This window comes from Lepidochelys kempii, chromosome 1 (assembly GCF_965140265.1).
Source record: "Lepidochelys kempii isolate rLepKem1 chromosome 1, rLepKem1.hap2, whole genome shotgun sequence".
NCBI lineage: Eukaryota > Metazoa > Chordata > Testudines > Cheloniidae > Lepidochelys > Lepidochelys kempii.
In genome coordinates this window covers 308,553,167-308,570,694 of record NC_133256.1, presented here as the reverse complement: position 1 = coordinate 308,570,694, position 17,528 = coordinate 308,553,167, and the positions used below count along the sequence as shown (strand labels likewise).

General features: G+C 42.5%; 1 protein-coding gene across 23 annotated transcripts in view; it reads left to right on the top strand.

The window, feature by feature from the left end:
• Positions 1 to 17,528, top strand: part of CADPS2 (calcium dependent secretion activator 2) — a 585,486-nt gene that overhangs the window by 498,464 nt on the left and 69,494 nt on the right. For 16 of the 23 annotated variants that reach the window (XM_073328224.1, XM_073328216.1, XM_073328226.1 and 13 more), the window contains 2 exons: positions 16,299 to 16,440; positions 16,559 to 16,678. In XM_073328224.1, the coding sequence (XP_073184325.1) occupies positions 16,299 to 16,440; positions 16,559 to 16,678 (262 nt within the window). The remainder of the gene's footprint in view (positions 1 to 16,298; positions 16,441 to 16,558; positions 16,679 to 17,528) is intronic. The other 7 variants (XM_073328217.1, XM_073328223.1, XM_073328221.1 and 4 more) reach the window with 1 other exon arrangement.

Below are 17,528 nucleotides of genomic sequence, written 5' to 3'. Positions count from 1 at the left end.
AAAGAAAAGGAGTACTTGTGGCACCTTAGAGACTAACAAATTTATTTGAGCATAAGCTTTCGTGAGCTACAGCTTACTTCATCGGATGCATTCGATTAAGTGAGCTGTAGCTCACAAAAGCTTATGCTCAAATAAATTTGTTAGTCTCTAAGGTGCCACAAGTACTCCTCCTCTCTCTGATGTTGCTGTGGGTAAGGAGGAGAGGCAGCTCTTCCCACATGTAACAGAGGGAGGGAGCAAGGGATGGTTATGTATGTGGGAAGGTCTTCATTTGAGAGGGGAGCGAGAAGGAAGGTATGACTTCTATTGTTTATTTTCTTTACTCTAGTAAAACTACAACAAAGTCATCTGCTGTCTCAGAAGGGGAACGGTAGTGGCCATCTTTAAGGGTAAAAAAAAATAACTCATGAGAAATTGTGGCAGACATCATTGTGTGCACCATTGTTAGTTATTGGAAATTAATAACGGAATCTGCAGTAACAGGTTAACAGAACAAAAGAAGAAGAAAGTAATACATTAAATAAAAGTTTGAAAGAAAATTATATAATAATACAAGAAGGAAAAAAATAAGAATCACAAAAAAACAAAACAGCAGATTGGCATGGATGTGAACAAAATGTTGGTATTTAATACCCATGACAATGAAGTAGTTGATTGGTTATGGTAGAAATGGATAAGCAGATTCAGAAATCTGTTGGTGGCACTAAATATTAAAAATCTAAAATGACAAGTTGTACATCTGCTACAGTATGTGGGTGAGGAGATAAATCAGATTTGTGATTCACTGACCAGCACAATGCCTCACTGAGAAGATGATCTCCTTGAAAAAGTCATTATTGTTGTTACTGATCATTTCTCTCTCTGAAACAGTGTGTGATGTTTGAAGTGCTTGTTTTCAGGCAAGTGGAGCAATAATTTGAAGCCTGACCTGTGTATGATAGATCTATAATACCAACTGGCACTCCCATGAGAGTTTTCTGACTTGGATTTTAAAGTCTTTAGGACCAAATCCTAGAGTTCTTATACCAGGAAAAATTCCCAGTTAATGGAAATCTATCCTGAGTATAAGGATTCAGATATTTTGGCCCATGCCTGATAAAAATTAGCTATAGTACCATAACCTTCCTTTTAGTTCAGAGCTGTACTTTTGGGTCACTAAAATTTAATGCTGATCATTGATTAAATAGTTCTATAGGAAATTTCAGGCAAAAGAGTTACTTGGGTTCCCAAAACTCCTGCTGGCTGAGTGAGCATTTTAGATGCACAAGAATTCTTGAGTGAGCCTTTTGTTTTGCTTAATCTTTTAAATAGGAATTTAATTGTGGTCTCATTAGCACAGGGTAAGAGAATTTTAAAAGTTTCTTTGTCCTTAAAATACATTTAGGTCAAATGTGAAGCCTGTTTCCACTAATACATCTACAAAAATCATGGTTACATCCCTTTGCACATGCAGACAGATTCCTGTGTGAATGAGAAGATACACTAGCAGATTTTGCCAATGTGTGAATAACAGCTGAGCCATTTAAAGGTTTGAAAACATAGTATTCTTCATAGAAAATTACAAAAATGCAATATAAGCTGTCTTTCTTCTTTCCAGTTTACTGGACCATTTTCAACAGCCACACATAGAACACTGATCCCTAAGTTCATTTTCTTGTTGAACCCTACCATAGGTGCTGGAACCAGGGGTGCTGGGGGTACTGCCACACTCCCTGGCTTGAAGTGGTTTCCATTATATACAGGGTTTACAGTTTGGTTCAATGGCTCTCAGCACCCCCACTACAAAAATTGTTCCAGTGCCCCGAATCCTACTTATTTTTAATACTGTTAATTAAAAATACAATACAATTATTATAATCAATTATCATCCGTTTACAGTAACATGGAATAAGAAAGCATATATGCCAGCAGGGCCTGATGAGGCCTTCTTAGAGAATCCATTGCGGTGGCAGGATAATTTTTAGACTATCTGCAAAAATAGGACAATTTTAGTCGGTGGGAGAGAGGTTGACATTAAGTTGCATCATTCTTCCTTCCTTTCAGTTCTGCAGAGGCCCTTTCTTTGTGCATGCGTGCAGGGTATGTGTGTGGGGGGGTTCTGTTTGTGAAACTCATACAATTTTCCTGTCCCTTTTCTTCAGAGGATGGCTTAACTCCACTGACTTTAGAGTTATTCCTGATTTACACTGTTGTAAGTGAGATCAGAATCAGCCCCTCATAATTCTTATCCTACATGAGCAATGTAGTCTGTTTCCCCTGTTCTGGAGGTGAAGCCTTATTCCAGTGCTGCAGTATTGTTTACATTGCAATAGCTAATGCTATTTGAAACTGGTCTTGCGATCACTGGTTATATTTTACTATATTTAGAACATTCAAGAAGGATAAGGTAAAAGTAGCTTTTATTTTTAATTTCAGTATTCCTTGGATCTTCCTTAGGATTTTCCTGCTCCCAAAATCAGCTTTGGAAGAGTACATATGAAGTATTTCTGTTTTGTCTTTTTTACTCTGGTACGTCATTTTTGTGGTGTTGTGCTATGTGAATGTAGGATGGTTTCATGCACAGAGAATGTGGGATGGGTGAATTGACTAGAAAAAGGAGAATGGCTTGAAGATAAGTGCTAGGATTACTCTTTCCTTGGACAAAGTTTCCTTATTTTAAGCTCTTTTGACAAATCCCTTTAACTCTCATTGAATGAGTCCTATTTACTTAAAGTGGAAACAGTAACTTACAATCAGCATGTGATTTTTGGCCGTCTATTGCCAGATCTGTTGTGCAAAGAGGCAGCATGCTAGGATTTTATTATGGATTATCTTCCAAACTGATCTAGCACTGTTGCTTAGTTGGATGATGATATTAGTTTTAAATTAGGTCAGTCTATTTGGTCATACTGGAACTCTGAACAGCTTTTGATACAAGCAGCCAAGTAAATAGGACTCATTCAGTTGTTACTTTGGCAAATGAGAGACTTTGCTGGTGTGTCTGTAGCTGCCCTCTAGTGGTTCCACTCATACCTATAATATAGGAGCAAGTCAGTACTTGATGGTCAATTGCACGACATCCCTGAGGAATTTGCAGTGTGGCATTCCTATAAGGAACTCTCTTGTCTTCCATCTTGTTTGATGTACAGGTGATACCTTTTGGTAAGCTCATTTCTAACCATTGGGTAGGGTCTTATCAGTATGCTGATGATCCTCAGCATTATACCGCTTGTCCCATGGCCCTGCTAGTCTATTCTCTGCCCTGGAGGAATGCTTGAATGAATTCTCTAGAGGGATACATCAGAGCTGCCATGTCCTCAACCCTGGGAAAATAAAAGGCTTACTGCTGTGTTAACAGTATGAGAAAGCTCACTCCTCTTTCATGTCCCCACTTGTAGAAAGATTTGTTTGGAGGTAGAGTCATGTTAAAAATCTTGGCATCACTTTACACAATTCTTTTCCCGACAAAGCCAAGCATTGGCTTGATATGAAAATGGGGTTTTTCAGTTGCACAATTTGTACTTGCTGTGCCCTTTCTAATCCCATTGCAGCCTCACAATATCCTCACAACACATGTCCTCCTGCCCATGAGGCTTGATTACTGTAATTCTATCTGAGCAGGGCATGCAGCAGAGCATCTCTACAGCTTGTTCAGAAAGCAGTGGCATGCTTGCTCACCCATTCAAGCAACTGTGATTATATTATGCCAGCCTTGCATTGTCTGCATTGACTGCCAATTAATGTTGATTTAAAACTGGCACTGTTGTTTTTTAAAGGTCTCAACAGTGTTGGGCTTGTCTTGCTCAAGATCTCCTCCTTGAAAATTATTCTGGTAGATATTCTGAACCGCCCATCTTTTATGTCTCAGGCTAGTGATCAATTTTTTGTTGTTGGGGTAATCCTTGGGCTTCATACCTGCTATCTGTATGTATTAGGCACCATTGGGTTAGTATATAATCCCTTTCTTCTGTATTATTATGGATCACAGTTATGCTGATTTTAAAAATATACAAACACAAAAAGCTTACAGTCTGCTTTTAAGTGATTCTAGAATGGGCATCAAATTTGATACCAAATATAAAAATAATTATGCTGAAGCTAAGTAGTTAAAAATTATTAGCACTTCTAAAAATAATACTTTGCACAGCTTAGCAAGGAGGGGAATGCAAGGGTGGTTAATTATATCTGTCCTTTTTAAAGAAAATAAGTATTGTCTTCTGATGGTTGAAACAACAAATTGCGTCCAGACACTCAGCAGCAGTGACACCCCCTGATGCTGCTGGCAGCAATGGGAGAGGGGCGGCATATCCTCCTGTGCAGAAGCCCCCACCTGTTCCAGATGTACTCCACCAAAGGATTTCCCAAGAGGAGTATTCCTTTGAGAAGGCCCCAACATCCTCCAGGGAGGAAAGAGCAGTGGTGGTAGTTCTAGTAGTAATAATCACACTGCCTGTTCGTTATATAGCACTTTTCGTCAGGAGATCTCACAGTGCATCGTAATGGTCTGTGAGGTAGAGCTGTGCTATGTATCCCTATTTTACAGACAAGTAACTGAGGCACAGAATAAGGCCTGGTCTATACTACAAAGTTATGCAGACGTAAGCAGCCTTGCATCAACCTAGTTGTGCAGGTGTCTGCACGTAAAATTTGTCTCCCACTAGTGTAAGTGCCCCGTTTTGGCAACACAGTAACCTCACCTCCCCGAAGGGCATTGAGCCAGGGTCAATGTATTGAGGTTGACACAATGCCAAGGTAGACACTGCATTAGCTGTGTTGATCCTAACAGTCCTTCGGTAGCTGTCCCACAATGCCTGAGGCTGGTCACAACTGTGAACTCTACCATGCAGGGCTCATAGAGACCAGAAGCCTTCCCCCCTACCCTCTTTGAGACTCCAAGATTTTTTGAAATGCCTTTTCCTGATTGCCAAGCTTAGCGAGCACACCTAGCAGCTCTCCACTGTTGTGTGCATCCTGGCTACACATTTCAGATGCGCTCTGGCTTGGAATAGACAGGGGATGCTGGAGATGAGGCTGTGCAGGCACAGCCATGGACCAGTCATGGAAGTGTGGACATCAATGAGCAGATTGCACAGGGGATGCAAGAGAAGGACAACAATGGAGATCAGCAGCAGTGCTGCCCGAAAGCAAAGGAAGTGCAGCAGGTATACCAGAAGGCCAGGGAGGCCAACAGTCAACTTGGTGCTGAGCCGCAGACCTGTCATTTTTACAAAGAGCTGCTGCCATATTTGGTGGAGACCCCAGCAGCACCCCACAGAGCATCATGCATACCTCAAAGGAACCCGAAACACAGACCTCCTCATCCTCACGCCAGGGGAAGAGGATGAGGAGGAGCATGGGGGACATGTGACTGGGGGTACAGCTATGCCGCAAACCAGGATCTGTTTGAGGCTCTACCACAGTCCAGTCAGTTCTGGCAATCAAGCACGGGAAAGTCCGCTGTGGGGGAAGGAACCTCGGGTAAGTGTGTAAATGTATTTCTCGTACAAAGATATACTGATGGTGCCCCCAACTTAGCAAGACACAGCTACTGACTTTTAATTAATTTACTCATACTAGAGAGGTAGTGCTACAACAAAGAGAGAGATAGCGTTATCTGCTTTTCATTCCCTAGAACTGTTAGCTGGGGGTGGCCATGTTGAGCAGTTTGTTTATGTAGTTTGTCCCTTGAATCTTCCTGAGAGATCTGGATGAAACTTCCATGGAGATACTCTGCAATCTTCTCCCGAAGGTTTCTAGGGATGGCAGCCTTATTTCTTCCTCCGTCGTAGGATGCTTCCCCATGCCAGTCTGCCATAACTTTAGCAGGCACCATTGCAATAAACAGGGAAGTGGCACGTGAACCCAAGCAGCTGCGGGACACCAGCAGCCACTGTGTTCTCCATGATATCAGCTAAAATCACCACCATCTGTGGAAAATTGTACCACTATTTAGTGCCATTGCCTAATACTCAGTTTCATGCAACTGAGCAATTCCCTCCGCATTTCACTCACCCTGGTAGGCGAAAGTCAGCATGGCTGGTGCTGTGAAGGGTGCCATGCACAAGCACTCCAAAGCAGAAGTGCCAATAAGCATGTCTTGTTTAGAGGAGCAAGGGAAGGGAGTTCTGAATCTTGACTTTTGCTTTTTATCGTGACTATACTGACAATGATACCTCTGTCTGTTTTAGTAGTAGCTGCTGTGGTTGCAGCCTTGAGGGTTTCCCCCTGCACACCCAGGGACTGCCTGCTCCAGATAATGAAAAGAAGAGATCTTGAGAAGAAATGTTCAGCAAAATCTTGCAAACCAGTGCTGCATTGGAACGTGAGCAGAGGACCTGGAGGGTGAATATTTCAGATTGTATGGAGAAGGAAAGAGCGGACAGGAGAAAGGCACTGGAATCCCTGCAGAAAAAGGAGAGGGAGATACACCAAGGCATAATGGGGCTTCTCCAGCAACAAACACAGATGCTTCAGACTCCTGCGGATGTACAGATTGACAATCCCGGGCTCACTTCCCTTTGCAGTCTATGGGGAACTCCATTATAGCACCTCCCTGCACCCACTCACTCAATGTTCCCCATGGCATCAGGGGACTCATACTGATACTTACCACTCCACACCAGGATGTTCTTTCCCATTTAGTTCTGTGTTACATCTGGACCAGCAGAGAAGGAGATACACATTTAAGTACAGCAAGTTGCCGTGGAAACTTTTTATTGTTCTTGTAGCAAAACTGAAACTAACACGAAAGTGAGGCTTTGCACTGGGGAGGGAGGAGCGTGCAAACATATAAAGGAACAGAACAGATTCCTCCACCCTACTTTAAAAAACTTCCTACATATATATACATTATCATTTACGCGGTTGACATGAAACACTATATAACCTAGCTAAAAGTTGAGGGTGGACTGTTGCAGACTCTCAAATTGCACAGGATTATTCTGCCCTGGAATAGCAACTCACTAACTGAACAATTTATAAATTCAGACACACAACTAGTTTTCGCATTCTCTTGGGATAATGTGTGATGGCAATGTGTCCTGAACAAGAGGAACACTCGGTGCTATGGAATCAACTGGATCTGGTATCAAAGTTTCTTCCAACAAGTCATTGAAATTAGGAGTTGTAACAGAAGGAGGTTCGATCAGAGGAACAGAAAGTCCTACTGGAACATCCCTGGACTCCGGTACTAGTCGAGGCTGCAAATGGTCAATATGTCATTTCCATAAAATACCATCAGACAGTTTTACCACGAATGAAACAGGTCCCATCCATTTTACATGTTCTCCAGTACCCATTTCACTCCACATCTGTAGTTTCAAGTCCACACCAAGTCTCCTACTTGAAAAAAAGTGATGACAAGTCTCATGTAGTTGATCGATTTGCATAGATTGGGAAGTCGCTACATGTGAAGCAATTTCAGGATGTAGCAGGTCCCAACAAGCACACAAAGATCACTTCAAGAAAAGAGTTGCAGGTGACTGTATGGTAGTAGCATGTGATGTGTTCCTGTAGACAAGGAAGAAATTGTCCACTTTCTGCTGACAATTCAAAATAGATTTATTAGCTCTTAAGGTATGTTTAAGTGTCTGTACAAAGTGTCCATTTGTAGCAGGGTGGTAAGGAGCTGAAGGTACATGCTGAATTCCATTTGAAGCTAGGAACCTCTGAAATTCTTCAGAAAAGAATTAAAGTCCATTGTCACTCACCAACTGTAATGGTAAACCAAATTGGCTAAACAAGGTACAAAGATGTCCAAAGATCTTAGCAGCTTGGGCACAGAAACCGAAACAACCCTATCAGTCTCTGGAGACAATCCATCCAGGATGGGGCTGGGCAACACTGGCTGAGCAGTGTGAAGAAGTTGCTTCCTGTGCCATATTTGATCAGTATATAGCTGGCACTAACCTAGGCCTTTCAGCCTAGAAGTCTTAGAAGTCTTTCTGAAAACTTCTGGCCATTTTGAATGAGCATCAACTACAATGAAAATAATATAACCTTCTAAAGATCTGGCAAAGTTCACATGAATATGTATCCAAGGAGTCTGAGGCCATGACCAAGGATGTAGATGAACTAAGCCAGGATTGTGCTGAATTTAGTGACATTAGTATACTTCACCTGTCTGTCAATATCTTTGTCGATCCCCAGCCACCAGGCATGACTCTGGGCTGCGGCCTTCATCAGTACAATGCCAACATGACCTCTAAAACCTGAGATTGAAATGATTTTGGAACAGTCACTCACATTCCCCATAAAATACAGCTATGATTTATAGATAATTCACATTGATGTGACAGAAACTGTGTAAACCTGATTCTTATGATACAGCACTATACTGTGTAGCACCATTCCTTTCACAAGAGAAGGCGCACCATCCTTCGTCATTTCTTTGTTGATTTCTGTGCTAGTGATGGGCAACCTATACATCAAATGGAGACAGAACACTTTATCTGCAGTTTCTTTGGGTTGACTAGAGCTTAGGCATGACAGCCCATCAGCATTGCCGTGCTTGAGTCCCTTTATGGAATTGAATAATGTAAGAATGACCTGAAAGTAGCCATGTCATTGTTGCATACAAGCAGCAGCTAATGATAAATTGCATCTTTTGGTCCAAAAATTGAAAGTAATGGTGATGAGCCATCAGCAAGGTAAAATGTCTATCATACAAATAGATATGGAACTTTAGAATTCTGAAGATAATGCTTAGAGCTTCCCACTCTGCACATAGTTCTTCTCAAGAGTAGTGACTGTTTGTGATGCAAAGGCAATTGGTTTCTCCATGCCATGAGGAAAAATGTGGAAAAGATCTGCTCCCACATATCATGAAGTATAACATGCCAATTGTAGTGGTAGCAAAGCATCAAAATGCATAAGAACCTCAGCTGATGTCAACAGTTTCTTTGCTTCCTTAAATGCACAATCACACTCTTTAGCCCATTTCCATTTTTTCTTTGTTTGTAACAGCTCATGTAAAGATGCCAAGACTGTTGCCAGATTAGGCAGGAATATACAATAGTAGTTAAGCAGTCCTAAGAATGAAGCAACTGTGATACATTCTCGGGCAATGGCACTTCAAGAACGACCCTTCTCTTTCTCTGGCAATTTCATTAAGTCTGTGGTGTCAATTACATGTCCAGGGTATTCAACTGAAGGTTTGAAAAATTCACATTTGTCTTGACATACTTCCAATTCATGATCTTTCAAATATTGCAAAACAGCATCCACATTTCGAAGATGATCCTCTTGATCCTTTTCTGTAATATGGATGTCATCCAAATAGCATTGAACTCCATTCAATGCCATCAGGATCTCATCCATGGCTTTCTGAAACAGGACCAGTGACAATGTGATACTGAAAGGTGACCCGTTATAACAAAATAAGCCTTTTTACATGTTGATTGTGAGATATTTACAAGATGCTGGATCAATCTCCATTTGTCAGTATGTACTGAGCCAATCCAATTTATTGAAACAAATAAACCTTCAGTATGAGTTAGTGGGATACTGGTCTGCACATAAAACTAGATTCAGCATCACTTTGAAATCGCCACAACTTTGGACTGAGCCTTCCTTCTTGATCACTAGCATGATGGGTGTAGCCCACTCCCTACGTGAAACCAGTGACAAGACTTCAGTGTTCACTAAACAGTCCTAATCAACTTCTACCAGAGGCTTTAGATTGTAAGGCATAACTCTGGGCTTGCAATATTTTGGCTGGCTGTCAGAATTAACAGTGAGCTTCACTGACACGTTGCTTATCTGTCCAAGCTCTTTTTCAAAAACTTGGAAGTGTCTGCCCAGTATTTTTGGAAGCTTTCAAGGTGCTTTCCTGATCGCCTTGATCTTGGTCCAATTCTCCTTGAGCTTCTCAAGCCAAGGTTTACCAAATAATGGTGGATACTTTTGTTCAATCACATACAAGAGTAATACAACTGATTCTTCATCTAGGTTAATTTCCACCTGGACTATCCCTTTTGGTACCTACTTCTTTCTGGTATATTCCTTCGCGGATACCAAATTTGTATCCATATCCGATCCACAAAAATGGTCTGAGGATATCCTCAGATTTTCAGGGCTCTAGGTGTCAATCTTCAAAAATGTGGAGGTTTCTTCCAGAGAAACTTGTGACAATGTCCGGTGATAGGTAGATGCGGACATCAGTGAAACAACAGCTCCAATGTCAAGCTCCATTCTTGTAGGAACTCCTTCAATCAACAGTGTAACCCACGTGCCATCTCTCACTCCAGCTTCTGATAACATGTATGGTGTTAGGTCTTGGTAGTGTCACTAGAGGTTTTGTCTTTTTCTGCATTATGAATTCTCAACTGCCATCCTGTTCTTAGGTTCAGTCTTCACAGATGTCTTCTTGGATGTATCGTTGCTGGTCATTGAACTGTTTGGCAGGTCACAACAATATGTCTTTTCAACTGGCACTGTCTCCAAATGACCTGGTCTGCCCAGCAACCTTTCTCAGCATGCAATTTGTGCACACTGGCCACATGGAAATTCCTTACATTCTCTATCTCGCCATCTCATAAAATGAACTCAGTTCATGCTAAATTTTTCTCTGCAGTTTCCTTTGCGACTGCTACTTCATGTGATGTGGTATAACACTGGGGAGTAAGGGTTAAGGAGCAGTTCTGGACCCAGAAAGCCATGCCTGGTCATCCTGTTGGGCATGCTTACAATGGGTGCTGAGCTCAAATAGGAGCAGCTCAGCTCAGTCTAGGCAGACACGGTGCAGGCTCCTGCCGAGAAGCCGCTGGGGCCCCAGGTGGCTGGGATCAGGCCCCATGGCCAAGCCACCGCAGGCGCTTCAACAGCAGAGGACAGCAATGATGATCCCAACCGAGAGAGGAAGAGCCTCCAGATCTTAACCAAAGAGGACTCCCGGGGGAACTCAGAAGCAAACCAGTGGCACCAGCAGAGGAACTGAAGTTGGGATAGGAAGTGGCCCAGGGAGCAGGCATAGGATACCCACCTCCTAGGTCACATAGTTTGAATTAGTGTTTCATTGGGCCCTGGGTTGGAACCCAATGGAGCAGAGCGGGCCCAGGTTCCCATACCCCCAGCTACTGATTCTCGCCACTGGGCGATACAGACACTGACTTTAGCTGCTAGGCGTTGTGGCTATTGACTCCAGCCACTGGGCAATGGGGCTCAACTCTCACCCCTGGGGGACGCGGTTATTGATTCTCGCCACTGGGTGATGCAACTGATGACTCTTGCCATGACTAGGTGGTACTGCCAAGCACAGACACCAACCATCCCAACACGTCAACTGTCTTCTTGAATGTAAATGCTGATACAAACAATAACTTCTTCTGGATCTTGATATTGCATAATCCAGAGACAAATTGGTCATGCAGGACATCACTTAATATTTGTCCAAACTGACAGTGCTCTGACAACTTCCTTAGAGCAGCAGCAAACTGCTCCTGACGCTCCACTTCCCCGATATCATTCTGTTTTCGTTAATGGGGTAGGAGAAAAATGTTCCTGCGCTGGTGCAGTAATTGTGATGTACATGGCAGTTCCAGGTACAGTCGGAGAGACAATAGGTCACACTTGTCCATGTGCCTTTGGGACCCATCGCTGTCAGCAAAGTTGAAACTCACTGTCCATTTAAATGGTGTTGTGGGTTATAAACTGCTCAAAGTGTTCAAGGTACACCTTCCATGATTCGCGTTTTTTGTCGAAAATTGCCCACCAAAGTTGCCACTTCTCTACTCTCCTGTTAGACTTCACACCTCCTGGACTACTTCTCTGCCACAGGGAAACTGTTTTTTGTTAGTGCAGAAAGACAAACAAATGAACAATCTGCCTCCTCTGGCTGTGTGCAGACTGCAGAATTTTTCCTATGGATGTACTTGGGCTCCCTCTGCTGGCTGTACATCCCCTGTGCAGGCTAAGTTGTTTGCCTGCTTGCACGTGGTCAGCCAATAGGGCTGCCTACTTCCCTCTCAGTGCTTTGTTTGCAGTAGCTCCAGGCAGCAACCTATCCCTTTGTTCTGTCTTTACTGTGAGTTCCCCCTCTCTCTGTGTCTGGTTCATGATGTCCCAGCAGCAAAAGCAGCCATCTGTCTCCTTGTGCCTCTAGGTGAACTCTCCCCCTCTTTTTATAATATTCTTTGCTTACTTTTTCTTCTTGGTCAGGCACAGGCAGCGTAGGACACTCATGGGACAGAAATCCTTCACCACCAAATGTTCTGTCTGCACCCAGCTGAGAAGGAGATGCAGACACAGAGGAGCTCCACAGCTCACTGCTGTCAAAACTATTGTTCTGGCAGCAAAAGTGAAACTAACATGAAAGTGAGGCTTTGCACTGTGGGGGGAGTGCTCAAATATTTAAAGGAACAGGACATCATAGAATCATAGAATATCACAGTTGGAAGGGACCTCAGGAGGTCATCAAGTCCAACCCCCTGCTCAAAGCAGGACTGATCCCCAATTTTTGTCCCAGATCCCAAATGGCCCCCTCAAGACATCACATTCTGTTCTGTTAATTTATTAAGTTTTTAATATATTTGCTTGTAAGTAGCACCGATTTTTAACACTGATTTTGTTACTCAATAAAATTCTATTCTGTGGGAAATAGTTCATCTTTATTAGTTCACAACATATGCTGCAGACTGCCTTGCAGTACTGAATGCACCCACTTACTTGTTATTGTACAGTGTGACATAATTCATTCAGTAATAAATACAGTGTAATAATCATAAATGTACAGCAAGACCCACAAAATTAAGAGGTGCATCGACAGTTTTGTATTCACAGATGGCACCAAGCACCACACAATTCCTAACAGGCCCCAGAACTGCAGGCCAAGTACAGCACAGTCCACCACAGTACATTACAATGGCACACTGTTAAAATGCTCTCAAGGCCTCCCTCAGCCATATAGCTCCACACTGAGATCTTCTAATTGCCCTTGCGTCTGGCTGTTCAAACTCAGCAGACAGCTGCTCCGCCTCTGCCCTTCACCCCAGAAGCAACTTTTCCCACTTTACCTCACAGGTATTATGCAGGATGCAGCACTAGAGCCCTGCAGATCCATGGATATCCGCTTTACATCCACAGATACGTGCAGCCCGGATGCAGTTCTTTGTTTCTCATCTTTGCAAATTGGATGCAGATCCAATTTTTTTTTTCTGCACAGGGCTCAGAGTAATGGTACTCAATGGAGGGCTGCAGTTTCAGGGGGCTGCCCATGGGGCTGAACCCCAAGCCCTGGTGCCCCCTACAGGGCTAAAGCCCAGAGTCCCGAGCCCTGGCACCCTCCTTTGGAGGGAGTGCCAGGGCTCTAGACTTTAGCTCCATGGGGGACTCAGGGCACCAAGCCTCAGCCCCATGGTGGGCTCGGGGTTTGGGGCTTCTGCCCTATGGGGCCACGGCCCTCCTGAAACAGGCTCGCGGCCCCCTATAGGGCCAGAGATGCCCAGTTGAGGACCACTGTTCTAGAGGGTGCTGGTGTGGGTGCGAATGCAGATACATATAAAAGGTGGAGTGCAGATCGTGGGTCAGATACAATTTAATTACCGTGGATGCAGATTGGATGCTGATCCAAATTTTTGTATCTGGGCAGGACTCTACACAGCAGGCAGCTATAACCATTGGGATATTTTTCCTAGAGATCCAATCTTGTGAGTAAACAATGCCATCATCTCTTCAGTCTTCTAAAAGTACACTAACATGTCATTCTGCACCTGCTGAGCCAATAGCTGAATCTCTCCTTGTTGCTGTCAAGTTGGTCAGTGGACAGCTTCATGAGCTTCAACATCCCCAATGGTGATCCACCAATTGGAAAAGAAAGTCCTTTCTTGCAGCTTTCCGAAAAGTACTGTGTTCTTAAAGATATGGCTCTCCTAACCAGCCAAAACTAGTGTTGGTGAAGTGTCTCTGATGATCTCCAGTGTTTGCATAACTATAGGAAAGTAACCCTTTCTGTTAATATACTCTTGGGCAAGGTGGACTGGTGTCAAAATAGGACTCTGCATGCTGTCTATCACTCCATCGCAGTTCAGGAACCCCACTGCTATAGATCCATCCACTGTGTCTTGCATATTTCTGAGTCACAATTAATGGCCCTGCGCACTTGGATGACAACTCACCAGTAGCAATCCGATGTTGCAATCATCGCTCACTCCTCTGCTGTCAGTGCAGCTCTCATTCTGGTGTCCCTGCTTTGAGGCCCAGATGTTGTGCTCCACCATTTGCTGCTTCTCCGTCAATGCCACCAAAAACCTGGAGTTGGTTTTCACTGTCCCACAGCAATCTGTCCTCAATTAAACTGTCATGTTCCCCACTTTTCAGAGTAACAGCCGTGTTAGTCTATATTCGCAAAAAGAAAAGGAGTACTTGTGGCACCTTAGAGACTAACCAATTTATTTGAGCATAAGCTTTCGTGAGCTACAGCTCACTTCATCGGATGCATACTGTGGAAAGCACAGAAGATCTTTTTATACACACAAACCATGAAAAAATGGGTGTTTACCACTACAAAAGGTTTTCTCTCCCCCCACCCCACTCTCCTGCTGGTAATAGCTTATCTAAAGTGATCACCACTGATGCAGTTTTTCTTGCGGCTCTGCAAACACCAGAGGATTGTGCATCCTGTGCTTGCAACAGTCAGGACAATAGTGCAGAGCTGTGGCAGTTCCATGCGTCTGTCAGAGGCCGACGACTCCAGCCCCAACTTCAAAGCACTGTCTACAGAGCTATTTTTAGGGTGCTAACATGACCCCTGGGAGGCTTGCACCCGTGGGCTTCAAATCGCTGTGTAGACATGCCCTGCTAGGTCAGTAGTTCCAGACTGGCCCTGACCTCGCAGAGACTTAAGCATGTATTTAACTTTCCACACACACTCACATACATAAAGTTTAAAATATGTGTAAGTCTTGCAGGATCAGGGCCGGGTGAGCTGCTTTATGGGGTCTGGAGATAGACAGGGTGTGGGGAGCAGGATCAGTGAACACTGTGGTGAGCAATGAACATCACGTTCACAGATACAGACCACAGACACACCATAAATGATCATGGCTTTTTGCCTTCTTGTCCCCTGCAGGAACCCACCCCGTCTCCCTGAGCAGTACAGAACAAGTGATCATACTTCTGGGTCCCCTACCCTGGGACAGAGGGAAGTATAAATAGATGATGGGGACCCAAACCCAGAGGGAGTTGTGGGGATTGTTTCTATATATTACGTACATTTAATTATATTGGTGATATAGAGATTTTTAAAAGGAACTAACAACCACAAGTAGCAGGATGGTTGGGGATAGTCTGTTTGGGAAGGGGATAATCTATATGGAAGAAGCAAACAAACTCAAATAAAACAATATAAGAATAACAGTGAGCCAAAGCGCACCACCTTGCTGTGGAAGGATATTAAGGGAGCACAGGAGAGGATAAGGATTTTTTTTAAAATTCAGAATCTTCTAGTGGAGCATATTGTTAGCGTGTGTCCCACTAGTCTTCTGCATAATATTAATCATCACACGCATTCTCTCTTGCACCACCTGCTATTGTTTGTCACACTCATTGCTTCTCGTCTTGAATTGTATTGGAAGCTTCTTGTAGCAGGCACCATGTGTGCCTATGTGTATGCATACAGCCTGGCAAAATTTGACACCAATCTTGGTTGCAGCCTTTGGGCTGTAGTGTAATATAAATAACAAATAATAACGGAATATTATTTCATTACTACTAGTGTTTATACTTGTTTTGTTTGTTGTCTTTGCATCCAAGTATTCTATCAAGGCAATATAATTATTAAGCCCCGATTCAGCAAATCCCTTAAGCACAATCTTAAATCCATCCCTATTTGGCCTAAATTTCATGATAGTGAAAGTTAAGCACATGCTTAAGTGCGTTGCCGAATTGAGGCCTAATTCTGTATGTGTGTAGAGCATTCAGTACTTATCATTTATAATACAAGAGTATGATCTGTGAATGAGCAAACATACTATTTTCCAAGTCAGTCACACTATGTAGAAGAAACTACCTGATATAAAACAAGAATGACTGGAATGGCTAACTTCAGCCGTGGTATAAACAGTCACTATTATGTTGTCTTCCTCATGTAAACAATAGTTACTGAAAAATAAAACTAATCTAAACTTAAGAAAAGCCCTTAGGAATTTTTCTGACATGGTATTCATTACAGAGGTTGGGTCATGCTATCACTGCTCTTAGAACTACATATATATATATACATACATACACACCAGAACATTTTAAGAGATTTCTTTTGCTATAGCTAATTAAATCGGATCACAGCCTGTTGAGTAATTGAGAATTGTTTTTGTTTGTTTTTAAAGTACTTTTGTGCAATGGACAGTTTCACAAGCACTTGCAAGAAATTTTTGTTCCCTTGGTCGTCCGCTATGTCGATCTCATGGAATCATCTATTGCCCAGTCCATTCATAGAGGTCTTGAACAAGAGTCCTGGCAGCCTGTCAAGTAAGTGTTTATAGAAGGGCTAACCTACCTATATCTTTATACCCAATTTGCTTTAATCCTCTATTGTCCTGTAAGTTCTATTTTTTATTGTATTCCTACATTGTTTATTTCTTCACAGGAGCATCACCAACAGTCTTCCCAATGTAGCTCTTCCGAAAGTTCCAAGTTTCCCTCTTAATCTTCCACAGATACCTAGCTTTTCTGCACCAACTTGGATGGCTTCTTTATATGATTCCACGTGTGTATTCTTCACTGATCTTCTGACTGTACGTCAGCTCTGCATGGCCTTGCTGGTGTCCTGTCTGGTGATATTTGGATTGCATGGTGTTTAGGATTGTGTAGTTGGAAACAATAATTTCTCAGTTGTGAGCCAAGCATGGAATGTCAGTGCGTGGTGCATTTTTAGTGCATAAAAATACAGCAATGTTATAACTAATATCTCACTTAAAATCAACTTGGCAAAGGTTTGTTGTGGTACAGTTAACAGTCTAAATGCCATAACTGCTCTTCTTATTCAGTTAATAAGCAGGGGAGAAAAATTAAAATAATTGTTCTTAGACCATGTTTTCATAAACTACAATAGCTCTTCATGTTTTCACATGAATGTGACTAATTCATTGCATGTGCAAAATGGTTCAGAAAACAGTTTCAACATTTGTTTGCAAGATTCCAGTTAGATTTAAAAATTCTCAATCTTAACGGGAAACTAAAGATTAGTATGTCCAAAATTTGACCTGCATTAGTTTCTTTTTGTGTTTTTTTTTTCACCATGCTTCTTGGTTTTTTTTTAATGGAGCCAGTAGCCCATGCCCAGTTGATCAATCCCAAAATAACATACTGAAGCTTTGTGTGTCTACCTGTTTGTGTATGAGTATGGATGTGCATGCACAGTTGAGGAAAATAGTTTTGGGTAAAGAAACATGTTTCACTTATAAGTTTTCAAAAGAGGGGGTTTTGTAGAAGCAACAACAGAAGATATTTTTAAATTTTGAAAACTAATCTTGACAATATCCTTTAAAGCTAAAGATAATTTAATGTTTTGGAAAACAAGGGGGTTTTTTTGTTTTGTTTTGTTTGTTTGTTTGTTT